The sequence below is a fragment of the Pristiophorus japonicus genome, chromosome 18 (genome assembly GCF_044704955.1).
Source record: "Pristiophorus japonicus isolate sPriJap1 chromosome 18, sPriJap1.hap1, whole genome shotgun sequence".
In the NCBI taxonomy this organism is placed as follows: Eukaryota; Metazoa; Chordata; class Chondrichthyes; family Pristiophoridae; genus Pristiophorus; species Pristiophorus japonicus.
The window spans coordinates 66,417,033-66,431,938 of NC_091994.1; the positions used below are offsets into that span (position 1 = coordinate 66,417,033).

Genomic DNA, 14,906 nt, shown 5'->3' on the forward strand with positions numbered 1-14,906 from the left:
CAACCCGGCAGCGATCTTACCGAGAAGCAAACTTAAAATGTTCTATTTGAATTTGATTTTTAAACGAGGTCTCCCATTTATGAAGATTGACTTGATGCAAAGTGTCACTCTGGAAAGGGACTGATTCTGTCTTCTGTCCTTCAGAGACATGATGGGCAGTTCACGGTTATCCAACTTGTTGGAATGCTGCGTGGGATAGCTGCTGGGATGAAGTACCTGTCAGACTTGGGATACATACACAGGGACCTCGCAGCTCGAAATATCCTGGTCAACAGCAACTTGGTGTGCAAAGTTTCGGACTTTGGCCTGTCCCGAATTTTGGAAGATGATCCGGATGCAGCTTACACCACCACTGTACGGTTTGGAGTTTCACTTTCTTATTGATATTCTAGTTGGACAGAGCTATCGATATAAGGGCGGTTTAGCGTGAATATTGCAATGTAAAGGTGTTCATTCAGGTCAAAGTGCAAAGGCAGTGAGTGACCTCACAGGGACCTTCCTTTTTGCACTGGAGTTTAGAAGGATGAGAGGGGATCTCATAGAAATGTATAACATTCTGACGGGACGGGACAGGTTAGATGGGGGAAGAATGTTCCCGATGTTGGGGAAGTCCAGAACCAGGGGACACAGTCTAAGGATAAGGGGTAAGCCATTTAGGACTGAGATGAGGAGAAACTTCTTCACTCAGAGCGTTGTTAAACTGTGGAATTCCCTGCCGCAGAGAGTTGTTGATGCCAGTTCATTGGATATATTCAAGAGGGAGTTAGATATGGCCCTTATGGCTAAAGGGATCAAGGGGTATGGAGAGAAAGCAGGAAAGGGGTATTGAGGGAATGATCAGCCATGATCTTATTGAATGGTGGTGCAGGCTCGTAGAGCCAAATGGCCTACTCCTGCACCTATTTTCTATGTTTCTATGTTTCAATTCTTCAACACTCTACATAAAACTACCACTTCCTTTTCATTCTGGCCATTAATGAAAGATGGATGACATTTTGGTCCTGTGATTTTGATTGCTAAATCCCAATAGGGAGTAACAACAGGAAAATTATCAAGCACTAGTTGACTCTGAAACACTAAACAAAATTTTGGCACTATTAAAATATTTACATTAATTGCAATGTGTTTATCATTTCACAGATAATGTCGATCAAGTGTGATTCTGAGTTTTAGCCTGGCCCACTGGTAGCACTCATACTTCTAAAATATAAAGTAGTGGCTTCAAACACCACTCCATATGTGAGCATATAAAGAGAGACTTGTATTTATATAGCACCTTCCACAACCTCAGGACTTCCCAAAGCATTTTACAGCCAACTTTTAAAATGTTGTCATTGTTGTAATGTGTGAAATGCGGCAGCCATTTTGCACACAGCAAGCTCCAACAAAGAGCAATGTGATAATCACCAGATAATCTGTTTTTTAGTAATTGATTGAGGGATAAACATTGGCCAGGACACTGGGGATAACTCCCCTGCTCTTCTTTGAATAGAACCATGGGATCTTTTACATCCACCCGAAAGAACGGACGGAGCTTCGGTTTAACGATTCATCTGAAAGACAGCACCTCCGACAGTGCAGCATTGCACTGGTTTGTCAGCCTGGATTATACGCTCAGCTCGATAAACGTTCCCTTTGACGATCACTGGTTAAGCCACACAAATTGAAAGAATGGGACAGCCTATGCTCTACCCATCGGTAACTATAAATTGCAAACGGGATCCTACAATGCTTTACATATTTTAACAGTCTCCCACCAGAAACAGATGGGCAAGCTGCTCGTCCATTTGCTAAAAGTATATTTGATGGTCGTTGGGCGTTATTGGTGCAATTACGTGCCCCCCCCCCCCCCCTCGATATTAACTGCCAGGCACCCATTGTCCCGGTGAGAAATGGGCCGTGGGTAGTTGACTTTCGCCCCTGTGGAGTCTGGAGAATGTTGCCCGTGGCTCGCTCTGTTTGGATAGCATCTCCAAACCGGCTTCGCAGAAGAAATGTTACAGTTCCAACAGATCTTAGCAGCCCTGGAGAGCAGAGGGCTGACGCACAAATACAAAGAGCAGTGTAGCCTGTCCGTCCACCAATAACTCCAGATTGCAACTTACTCCACTTACAGTCAGCCTGAGAAGCAGCATTGACGTTAGCTATGGAGAGGTTGGTGGTTCAGATCATCCTGCCCCAATGGTGCAGTGTGGGGGATGATCCGGTCCTGTCACATAAAGAAAGGGCAAACCGGAACCACGATGAGGATAATTTTGCACAATAGTGTAATCGTGAGGGTGTGAGTAGTACAATAATGAGGCTGTCAATGGTACAATAGTGAGGGTGTGCGCAATGCAGCAGTGAGTGTCAGTGGTACAACAGTGTGAGTGTGAGTATGTACTAGTGAGTTTAAACTGGCCAATCACCCATTGTTCAGCTGATATTCAGAGCTCACTTGAACTGCACTTCCACAGTTTATCAAGTCTTCAGACTTTTTGACAGATTTATTGAGAGTAATTCTCACCTTCACCCCTGGGGCAGTAATCTGCAAGATCAGGTCACCTGCCCATTGTAGAATCCATGCAAAATCATGCGGGTGAAGGTCAGGCGGATCTACAAATGGCGGGTGATCTGCCCTGTCACGTTACTGCCCGAGGTGAAGGGAGAAATTACCCCATTGGCTTCCATTTGCTGTTGCCTGGTAAACCCTTTTGCCAATTAAAATAGGGGAAATATTAACCTTTTAAAAAATTTGGTCCTGGGATGTGAGCGTCACTGGCAAGGCCGGCATTTATTGCCCATCCCTTAATGCCCTTGAGAAGATGGTGATGAGCCGCCTTCTTAAACCGCTACAGTCCACATTCAGCAGGAGGTTGACGGCATCAGGTGGAATGCTGGCTTTACACCCCGTTTGATTTTACTCTCCATTGAAGTCATGAAAGTCCGTAAATTTGAAGTGATCCAAAACCCTGGAGCCCAGGTCCTAACTTGCATCAAGTCCCGCTCACCCATCACCCCTGTGCTCACTGCCCGTGTCCTAACTCGCACCAAGTCCCGCTCACCCATCACCCCTGTGTTCACTAACCTCCATTGGCTCCAGTTAAATAATGCATCTGTGATGTATGTAGCACTCAAATCACTGACTCCACACGGTCTGGTGTTGTAGTAACTGCTGTGACCTTAGTCCTTTATTGTGTAACTCCAGAGTGCCTCTCAGGTGTGGTGGGAAGCCTTTTATACTCTGTCTTACAGGTACTTTCGGGTCTCCCACCACAGCGCCCTCTGTGGCGCACCATTGTACTTATACATTTAATGTACCTGGACAATACATAACAGCATCGATTTAAAAATTCTCATCCTTGTTTTCAAATCCCTCCATGGCCTCGCCCCTCCCTATTTCTGTAATCTCCTCCAGCCCCACAACCTCCCCGAAATATCTGCGCTCCTCCAATTCTGGCCTCCTCGATTTTAATCACTCCACCATTGATGGCCGTGCCTTCAGAAGTCGAGGCCCTATGCTCTGGAACTCCCTCCCTAAACCACTCTACCTCTCCCCCTCTCTTTCCTCCTTTAAAATGCTCCTTTAACCAAGCTTTTGGTCACCTGCCCTAATATTTCCTTATGTGGCCCAGTATCAAATTCTGTTTGAATACACTCCTGTGAAGCTCCTTTGGACATTGTACTACATTAAAGGCGCTATATAAATACAAGTTGTTGTTGTAGAGTAGTAATATTGGGCAGGGTGTAAAACTGACGGTCTAACCAATCCCATTGGTTTCCCGATGGGCTGATTAAGTTAAAATTACCTGCATTACTTCAGCTAGGATGTTGCAAAAGATGCACACAAGCATTTAAAACGAAGCTTCATGTTATCTAATCCCCACTTGCTGGATTGAGTCCCACTGTTGTCAGGTGTTTGAGGATGTGTTACACGCCTTGGCCCTTCACTTGGAGATGTCTCGACAGATAAAGCTACCCTGTTATTGCACTCTCCCTCTCACATCTTGCTGCGGTCGATTCCTTCTCCCTCCGCACTAACTGTATGCCAATCACTCTTGCACATTCCTTGATTCTGATGTGCTTTATCTAAAAATGTGTTTTTAACCTGAGATACTATGGCGTGAGCTAATGGTGTAAGTGAGTCTCAAGTTGGCTATTGTTTTATAAACTGCCTGTAATGCAGTCTCGCCGTGTCTCTGATATTGTCAGTTTTTTAAATTCATTCTCGGGCATGACTAACAAGGCTGTCAGGTATTGCCCTTGAGAAGGTGGTGGTGAGCCGCCTTCGTGAACCGCTGCAGTCCGTGTGGTGAAGGTGCTCCCACAGTGCTGTTAGGGAGGGAGTTCCAGGATTTTGACCCAGCGACGATGAAAGAATAAGGTCATATATCTCCAAGTCGGGATGGCTTGTGACTTGGAGGCGATGGTGCTCCCATGCACCCGGTGCCCTTGTCCTTTTAGGTGCTAGAGGTCGCGGGTTTCGGAAGTGCTATTGAAGAAGCCTTGGCGAGTTGCTGCAGTGTATCCTATGGACAATGCACACTGCAGTCACGGTGTGCCGCTGCTAGAGATCATCTCAATTGTGTTCTATCCTGTAGCACCACCTGCAGAATGCACCCTTCCATATTCGTTGATGTAGAGGGAATAGAAACTTCTTGCAACTTGGGATAGCATGAATCAACACATACCCAGGCACTTTCTTTCTCCTGAATTTATGGGCTATACAGTATTCCTCTCCCACCCATTACGTTCCTTCCCAGTTCATTCTCTACATATCCCAAAATTAGCGCCAAGAGCTGGGAATAGCAATCACATTTTTAATATAATTGAGAATAAGGAGACAAATTATAATGTTTTAGTTTTTCTTATTGTCATTACTCAGCTTTTGCCCCATACACAGTGCAATTAAATTGCAAAAATCCGTGGGATTATTCAGCAATTTTACCCTGGGACATTGATGAAGCAATGCTTACTTTGAACACAAAAACAACTACAGCAAATTTAAAAAAAATAATAAATACAATGAGATTTTACTGAGTTGATCCTAGTAATATATCACAGGATTCAATTAGAGGTTGTGCTTTGGAGACAAATGAATGCTTCGTACTGCAGTAATTGTGAAGAGTTTTTGCAGCAGTAATATAAGGCAAACTTTTAAGAACATAAGAAATAGGAGCAGGAGTAGACCTTATGGCCCCCCGAGCCTGCTCCACCATTTAATACGATCATGGCTGATCCGATCATGGACACAGGTCCACTTCTCTGCCCACCCCCTTATTCCCTTATCGGTTAAGAAACTGTCTATCTCTGTCTTAAATTTATTCAATGTCCCGGCTTCCACAGCTCTCTGAGGCAGCGAATTCCACAGATTTCCATCCCTCTGAGAGAAGAAATTCCTCCTCATCTCAGTTTTAAATGGGCGGCCCCTTATTCTAAGAATATGCCCCCTAGTTCTAGTTATTACCATTTCTCATTACCATTGCTGATGGTGTTGGAACAGAACAGATGCTGGATCAATGCCCATGTTGTGACGCTCAAAAACTCCCAATTAACCTTGAAGGCAAGCCTTATTTTAACGGGGGGAAAATTGCGGTCGGAGGCTTCCTTCCTACGAACACCTCCGACCAGAAAAAAAAATCTGCGAAAGTACCTGGTGATCCCTGAGGAACGTAGGATTCCGGTCAGAGGCTTCCACTCACTGCGCAGCACACGGGGAGGTGTCTTTGAGGTACATACGGAGAAGCTGGAGTCACGTGAGCCGGGGCCACCAATCACGATGCAGTATTCTCACTCATAAAAGTGGCAGCTCTGTTTGTTCGGGCTCCCATTACTATCAATGAGAAAACCCCTAAAACACCCAAACACAGCATAATAAATAAATAAAACACCTCACATATTTAAAATTATTTGAAATTAAATGCAAATTTTTTTTTATGTGTTTTAATAGTGGTAAAAATAAACTTACCTCAATGGACAGGGGTGTTAATGTAAAAATGAGTGTTTAAATTTAATTTTTATATGTTTTAAAACTCTTACGCTGGTAAAAGTAAGCTACGCGCCTGCTTTTACCAGGCGTAAAAGTTTGAAGGACATTCGCTGGGCATGAGTTGGGCGAATAGCCCAATCTCTCCCGCATGGATGTCCTTCTTCCAGGGATGCCGAGGATCTGTACGGAGAAGTCTTGACACGTCGGAAAAGTCGTTTTTTGGCACATGCACATCACGTCCCGAGAACCGGTTTTAGCGAGGCCTTGCCCTTTTTTTGTGCACTTCATATGGACCCGGCGAGGCCACAATTTTCGTCGCAATATTATGGGGTAGATTTTGCCAATTGGGGCTCCTGGTGCAGCATTTTGTATGATGAGTGGTCATATCAGAAATGGGCCATGGCGTTCCATGACCCCACATTACCGAGAAGGAATCGTGCGCCGCTCAGTGGCCCACGCCTAAATTCCTGATATATGCTCCTGTCATGTGAAGTTCTGCAGAGGCAGCATAATGTCCAGCCCATAATATATTGCTGTGGCATGATTATTAACACGTGTGCAATGTCCTGTGACTCTCACTGGAATTGGACTGTGCCGTGAGTTTACCTGTATAAAATGAGCTTTGAGGGCCAGAGGGTAGTGGGGATCTGGAAATCACTGCCTGAAAGGGTGGTAGAGGCAGAAACCCTCACCACATTTAAAAAATACTTGGATGTGCACTTGAAGTGCCATAATGTACAGTGCTACGGACCAAGAGCTGGAAAGTGGGATTAGGCTGGATAGCTCTTGGTCGGCCGGCACGGACATGATGGGCCGAAATGGCCTCCTTCCGTGCTGTAACTTTCTCGGATTCTAAGTACACCCTGGATGGACAGGAAATCAGGGAGTCTGATTGTTTTCAAAGAATAATATCTGAAAATGGGGTTTATCATCATAATATTTATTGTTAGGTTTTATCCTAGACGTTTAGCTGCCAGAATTGTTGTTGCTGCAATTCAAGTTTTGTTAAAATAGGAATTCCAATTGGGATTCTGCTATTTGGGAGATGAAGGAATGAACATGAGGCAGGTCATACTCTATCAGAGGCAGGATGTCCACACCTGCCCTTCCCCTGGTGCTGTATCTACAGGCAGAGCCATACCTACCATATACTCTGAAAGGTAATCTACTTTGACAGACTTCAGTGAAGAGGCAGCAACAGAACTGTGCCCTCTCCTGGAATCTGAGCTCATCGACCACACACGGCACTGCCAATGGCTGTCACGGTTACCACAGGCTTCATCTTTATGCATCTGAATAATTCTAAATTGTCACAGATAACATCAGAAACATCAGCCAATACTGCACCTTCAGCTGCATCAAGCAGGTAACTGATATACGTCATAAGCATTTGCTCAGTGACAGCTCTCTTGCCTCTAAGTCAGATATTTATGGGTTCAAGCCCCACTAAAAGGCTTGAGCATATAATCTAGGACACTTCAGTGCAGTACTGAAGGAGTGCTGCACTATCAGAGCAGCATATGAGTCTTTCATATGAGACGTTAAACCGAAGCACCGTCTGCCTACTAAGGTGGATGTAAAAGATTCCTTGGCTCTATTCAAAGAAGAGCAGGGATATTCTCTGTGTCCTGGCCAATAGTTATCCCTCAATCAACACCTAAGTGGTCACTTGTCTCATTGCTGTTTGTGGGACCTTGTTGTGCGCAAAATGGCTGCTGTATTTCCCTACATTATAACAGTGACTACGCTTCAAATATACCTGATTGGCTGCGTAGTGCTCTGCGACATCCTGAGGTGATGGCAGGTGCTGTATAAATGAAAGTTTTTTCTTCTTTCTAATGTGTCTGTTCCTTGGGGCACACGGCTTACTTTATAGGCAGCAGCAGCAATGGATTTGTTTTCAGCTAGCAGACTTGCCAAAGTCCAAGGAATTATTGAGAGCACCTTACAGGCCCCTCGCACAATCCCATCACCTTCACGAACTTGCTGCTGCATCAGTCTGCTGGCCACCAGTAATAATCAGTGCACAAAAATGTGAGAGAATGCCCACTCCTCAGACAGCAGTGGTGAACCTTTCGTTATAAGGTAATCCACCATGCCAGGATTACTTGTCAGAGAAAGATGCTTGGATCACTCCAACAGCTCTAGATTATCCTCTTCAGCCCTGAATCTCGAGACCTCTGAGACAGCCATCGACAACAGCAGAATGCAGATACAATGAGGCCCTTGCAGCCACTCGAGCACTCTGTAAGCATCTTGAAACAGTACTTCAGATGCCTGGACACTTCAGAAGTTATTGCAGCTCACAATACAGCTCTGCTACAGCCTCCCAATGGCTTCACAACGTTGCCATCCAAAGGAGCATAAACAAGTAAAACAGGACGCCAGCCAGGAGCAAACCAAGATGAAGAAGGAGAGAGAAGAGATGAACTACCTTAGCAAGAGTCCTCCTGCAGACATACATTGATGAAACCTTCTCCTAGATGCAGCACCGGGTCAATGCATGAACAGCCTTCCATATACACACAAACCTGCACCCTCACCAACATTGACCTCGGCATCAACTCATTTGCCATGATGCCATTCCTTTCATCTTCTTCTTCTACATCTTCCCAAGAAACCTTTCTGGACACAAGTGAAATAAATGTAACTAAGTGTTTTAGCTTATCAGTGAGTTCTATATATTCGGTTGTTTCGCGCCCCCTGTTAGCGCCCGAGAGGGACAGTGATGGGCTGGTGAGCTCTTACCGACCCAGTGCCGTACTGGCAGTGTCTCCCGCAACCTTCAGTGGAGGTTTACCGGCGACGCTGAGAGTTAGCGCTGCACACTCTAGCCCCACCCACTGGGTGACATCACCGAGTGTGCAACGCCCCGTAGCACCCGCTGCTAATCCCGACGGGGAAAGCAGGCGTCACGGAGGAACCACCAGGGCGATAGTCCGAGGGGGAGTCGTTGGGCAGTTGCAATGATTTTTCCCATTAATGCCTCTCTCCTGGATGCTGCACACTGGGGCTTAGCTGCCTTGGCTTTTCTGTCACTATTCGGGTGGTCCAGCTGACCTCTTTAGGCGCTGGGATTCCTGTTTCCGAGTGCCAGAACATCAGAGCGCTCCCGCGATAGCGCCCCAGGAATCAGGGTTCGCGCCTGGAGAGGGGTGGGGACGCTTCCCTTTGCACCTCACTCCCCTCTCAGGGCCCTAAAAATTAATATCCCGGTTGGACGCGGTAAACATCGCCCGGTGCTAAAGTTAGCGACTAGACGACGCCACCACCTCAACCCGGGAGATACTGAAATTTTAACCCCTGGTGTTTAATGGTTCAGTTCTTTCCCTTGGTGAGTGTGTGTTGTGTGTACTTATTACAGATTTCGGGTCTGCCCTACATATTCACCAGGGTTCAGTATCACTGGCCTCTCCCACAGGTGGACCCCACATCCATTATGATCAGGGGTTTATTGTTGCTGCCCAACATCTCGTCAGATAATAGGGTGATCCAGGTTCATAACAGTAAAGCCCTGTGTAAATAGACTGGATATTGTATCTCACACAGTTCTCTGTAAGCACTTCTCCTGTCTCTGGAAGGAAGGCTGATTCACACTTTAGTGAGATGAGGACAAATGCACATCAGCCAACTGAATTATTGCACAATTGTGAAGTGAAATAAAGTATTTTTGAAGTATAGTCACTGTTGATTGAGAAATAAATATTGGTCAGGACACTGGGATAACTCTGCTGCCCTTCTTCAAAATAGTGCCATGGGATCTTTTACGTTCACTTGAGAGAGCAGACGGGGCCTCGGTTTAACGTCTCATCCGTTAGTGGCTGAATTAAGGACAGCCAATTGACTTTGCTCATTGGTTGCGACCTTGTGACCCAAGACACCATCAACTTTGCCTCGGTTGGGTACAAATAAAACTGCCCCAGGTGCGAAAGGACATTTGTTACCCAAAGTAATCAGGCCGCAGTTAAGCTTTCATGCTGTGATTGCAATTCTGTAACTTCCTCCGAAAATGGTCCCTGTCCTAACCCCTGCCAAACCAACAGTATTATGGTTAAAAAAAATTCACCAGAGTACGTGTGAAAGTGAGCTTGTTTGGCAAGGGTGATTAGCACCCTTTTCAAATGATTATTCAAAGTTGGAGCTAAAGAGTTGTCCACAATGATTTAAATTGATTGCCTAATTGGTCCCCTGAAGGATCTGTGGTGAAAGTGATATACCATTATGAGGATTAAGTAGCTCAATCACTTATTGGTTTTGGCGTGCCCTGCACTATAATTGATAGCTGCCTTCTGAAATTCCAGGCCACTGCTTTATAGTGACTGAGTCAAGTTCTGTTTTTATTTCATTGGTCTGTGGGATTTTTAGCAGTGGAGTAGGATATGATAATCACAATCTGAGATTCTGTCTATTTTTTCATGAAAGTGGAAACCAGTGGTCATGAATTGGGGGAACTGCTTGTGGTGATTGCATCAGTCAAATTCTATTTTCATTCTGTAAGGATCATATTCTGCAGTTCTTTCCATTTTCTGTAAAAATTATACTCAACAGAATTTTTCTTGTTCCTATAAAACAAGCCAACTATTCCCACTGCCCACTCCGGGGATATTTGTTGGTTCTTCGATCACTGTTACAGGGCTTTGTCAATCGTGGCTTTAACTGGAACCTGGTTGCTTTAATATATGAAATAGTGGTGAAACAATATACCTTCTTTCTCTGCCAATATTTTACCTCTTCCAACAAATCCCATCACTTCTTGCATGGATGCCCAGGCAATGAGTATCCTCAAGCAACATCCACATATTACATAGGATTATATAGGATATACGATATAGCAACAGGCCATTTGACCCAACTAGTCCATGCTGGCGTTTATGCTCCACTCGAGCCGCCTCCGGTCTTTCCTCATCTAAATCTGTCAGCATAACCCTCTATTCCCTTCTCCCTCATATGCTTGTCTAGCCTCCCCTGAAATGCATCGATACTATTCGCTTCAACCACTCACTGTGGTAGCGAGTTCCACATTCTCACCACTCTCTGGATAAAGAAGGTTTTTCTGAATTCCCTATTGGATTTCTTGGTGACTATTTTATGTTGATGGCCTCTAGTTATGCTCTTCCCCACAAGTGGAAACATTCTCACTGTATTTACTCGACCAAAACTTTTCATAATTTTAAAGACCCCTATTGGGTCACCCCTCTGCCTTTTTTCTCAAGAGAAAAGAGACTCAGCCTGTTCATCTTTTCCTGATATGTCTACCCTCGCATTTCTGGTATCATCCTTGTAAATCTTCTCTGCACCCTCTCCAGTGTCTCCATATCCTTTTTATAGTATGGCGACCAGAACTGTACGCCGTACTCTAAGTGTGGTCTAACAGAGGTTCGATACAGGTGTGGCATAACTTCCCTACTTTTCAATGCTGTCCCTCGAGAAATGAAGCCGAGTGCTTAGTTTGCTTTTTTCATGGCCTTGTGTCGCAACTTTTAGTGATTTGTGTATTTGTACTCCGAGATCCCTTTGTTCCTCTGCCCCACCCAGACTCGCACCATCCCAGTAATAAGTGACCTCCCTATTCTTCCTACCAAAATGTAATACATCGCATTATCTGTGTTGAACTTCATTGGCCAATTATCGGCCCATTTTGCAACTTTATTAATGTCCTCCTGTAATTTATTGCAGTCCTCCTCAGTATTGACTAACGCCCCCAATGTGATGTCATCCGCAAATTTAGAAATTGTGTTTTTGATTTCAAAGTCTAAATCGTTAATAAAAATTGTGAACAACAGTGGTCCCAGCACTGATCCTTGTAGAACATCACTACCCATCTCTGCCATGTGAATAGCTACCTTTACCTCTACTCTCTGCTTTCGGTCTTGAAGCCAGCTAGCTCTCCATTCTGCTACTTGTCCCGACTCTGCATTCTCTGACCTTGTTCATCAGTCTATTATAGGATTCCTTATCAAAAGCTTTTTGAAAATCTAGATAAATTACATCTACTGGATTACTCCTGTCTACTCTCTCTGTTCCCTCTTCAAAAAATTCAATGTGGTTGACTAAACAAGACTTTCCCTTTAAAATCCATACTGACTATTATTATATTTTTTATTTCTGGATGTTCTATTTTCTCCTTTAGTAGGGATTCCGTTATTTTTCCTACCATCGATGTTAAGCTGACTGGTCTATAATTACCTGCTCATGTTCTATCCCCCTTCTAAAATATAGGTGTTACGTTAGCTATCCGCCAGTCCCCTGGCACTTCACCTTTTTCTAACGAATTATTAAATATGGATAAGTAGATAAATGTGAGGTTATCCACTTTGGTGGCAAAAACAGGAAGGCAGATTATTATCTGAATGGTGACAGATTAGTATAAGGGGATGTGCAACGAGACCTGGGTGTCATGGTACATCAGTCATTGAAAGTTGGCATGCAGTTACAGCAGGCAGTTAATAAAGCAAATAGCATGTTTGCCTTCATAGCGAGAGGATTTGAGTATAGGAGCAGGGAGGTTTTGCTGCAGTTGTACAGGGCCTTGGTGAGACCACACCTTGAGTATTGCACACAGTTTTGGTCTCCTAATCTGAGGAAGGACATTCTTGCTATTGAGGGAGTGCAGCGAAGGAAGATTCACTAAATTGATTCCCGGGATGGCGGGACTGACATATGAGGAGAGACTGCATCAACTGGACCTGTATTCACTGGAGTTTAGAAGGATGAGAGGGGATCTCATAGAAACATATAAGATTCTGACGGGACTGGACAGGTTAGATGCGGAAAGAATGTTCCCGATGTTGGGGAAGTCCAGAACCATGGGACATAGTCTTAGGATAAGGGGTAGGCCATTTAGGACTGAGATGAGGAGAAACTTCTTCACTCACAGAGTTGTTAACCTGTGGAATTCCCTGTCGCAGAGAGTTGTTGATGCCAGTTTATTGGATATATTCAAGAGGGAGTTAGATATGGCCCTTACAGCTAAAGAGATCAAGGGGTATGGAGAGAAAGCAGGAAAAGGTTACTGAGGGAATGATCAGCCATGATCTTATTGAATGGCGGTGCAGGCTCGAAGGGCCGAATGGCCTACTCCCGCACCTATTTTCTATGTTTCGAAGTTTCTATGGCAGGACTGACATATGAAGAAAGACTGGATCAGCTAGGCTTATATTCACTGGAATTTAGAAGAACAAGAGGGGATCTCATAGAAACATATAAAATTCTGATGGGATTGGACAGGGTAGATGCAGGAAGAATGTTCCTGATGTTGGGGAAGTCCAGAACCAGTGGTCACAGTCTAAGGATAAGGGGTAAGTCATATAGGACCGAGATGAGGAGAAACTTTTTCTCCCAGAGAATTGTGAACCTGTGGAATTCTTTACCACAGAAAGTTGTTGAGTCCAGTTCATTGGATATATTCAAAAGGGAGTTAGATGTGGCCCTTATGGCTAAAGGGATCAAGGGGTATGGAGAGAAAGCAGGAATGGGGTACTGAAGTTGCATGATCAGCCATGAACTCATTGAATGGTGGTGCAGGCTCGAAGGGCCGAATGGCCTACTCCTGCACCTAATTTTCTATGTTTCTGTGTGTGGTACAGGTAGAACTTCTGAAACCCGGAGTTCTAAAAACTGGAATTGTTTGAAAACTGGACGTTGTGCAGACTGCAAGAGTCGTTATCCGGAATTCGGAAATATCTCCCGAAAACCGGACTTTTAAGCTGTTCTACTTTTTTCCAAGCAGGAATCCAAAAAAAGCAGGTTGACGGATTTGGGCCGTCGAATGTAATGTCTCCAAAATCCGGAAATACCCGAAAATCGTCCACGAGGTTTCTGGATTCGGGACGTCGGATTTTCTTCTCCAAAATCCAGAAATACCCGAAACTTGGCCCATGGGTTTCCGAATTCCGGACGTCAAAAATCTGAAATCTGGAAAAACCCAAAAACTGGAATGGCCTTAGTCCCGAGGGTTCCGGTTTTGAGATGTTATACCTCTAATGCCTCTGCTATCGCTTCCCTAGATTCTTCTAAAATGTGCGGATGCAATCCATCTGGGCCAGGGGTTTTATCCTCTTTGAGTTTGATTAGTTTATTTAATATATCCCTTTTTTTTAATGCACTTATCTCATTGCTAATCTCATCATCCAATGTCAAGTCCACCTGTTCTATCTCCCCGGTAAATACTGAAGCAAAATAATTATTTAATATTTCTGCCATCTCTCTAGCCCAATTCCCATCCCAACCTTCCTTTTTTTATTGATGAGCCTGTAAATTATTTTACTATTTTGTTCTATGTTCCTTCATAATTTCAGTTCATAGTTCCTCTTTGCCTTCCGAATTGTTTTTTTTAACCTTTCTCCTAATTTCTTCATATTCTCCCTTATCATGTACTCCCTTGCTGTCTATATACTTAATTGTTCCCTTATGGCTTTATTCATCCATGGAGTCCCATTAGTGTTTAGTTTATTCTTTCTTTTTAGTGGAATATATTGTTCCTGCATCCTGTTGAAGACCATTTTAAATGTTTCCCACTGCTGTTCTACATTTTTTTTTGCCAATATTTTTGCCCATTTTATTTTCCAAGTTCTAGTCTCAGCCCCTCAAAATCCGCTTTTTTCCAATCTATTACCCTGGTTTTCATCATACTTATGTCCTTCTCAATTATCATCTTAAAGCGTATTATACTATGGTCACTATTGCCTAGATGTTCCCCTACTTATACTTCTCTTATCTGCTTTGGTCCATTCCCCATTACTAGATCCAATAGCGAATCCTCCCTTGTTGGGCTTTTTACATATTGGGTCAGGAAGGAGTCCTGTATACATTGCAGGAACTCCATTCCCTTATCCCTTTACCTACCTCTCCTGTTCAATTGATATTGGGGTAGTTGAAATCTCCCCTTGATTATAATTCTATGTTTTTTACTCATTTCCCTAATCTGTCTGCATATTTC

The 14,906-nt window shown here is 44.1% G+C and overlaps 1 protein-coding gene across 1 annotated transcript in view; it reads left to right on the forward strand.

Moving 5' to 3' along the window:
* Positions 1-14,906, forward strand: part of epha8 (eph receptor A8) — a 676,976-nt gene that overhangs the window by 579,254 nt on the left and 82,816 nt on the right. The window contains exon 13 of the mRNA XM_070860109.1: positions 145-354. Coding sequence (XP_070716210.1) covers positions 145-354 — 210 coding nt within the window. The remainder of the gene's footprint in view (positions 1-144; positions 355-14,906) is intronic.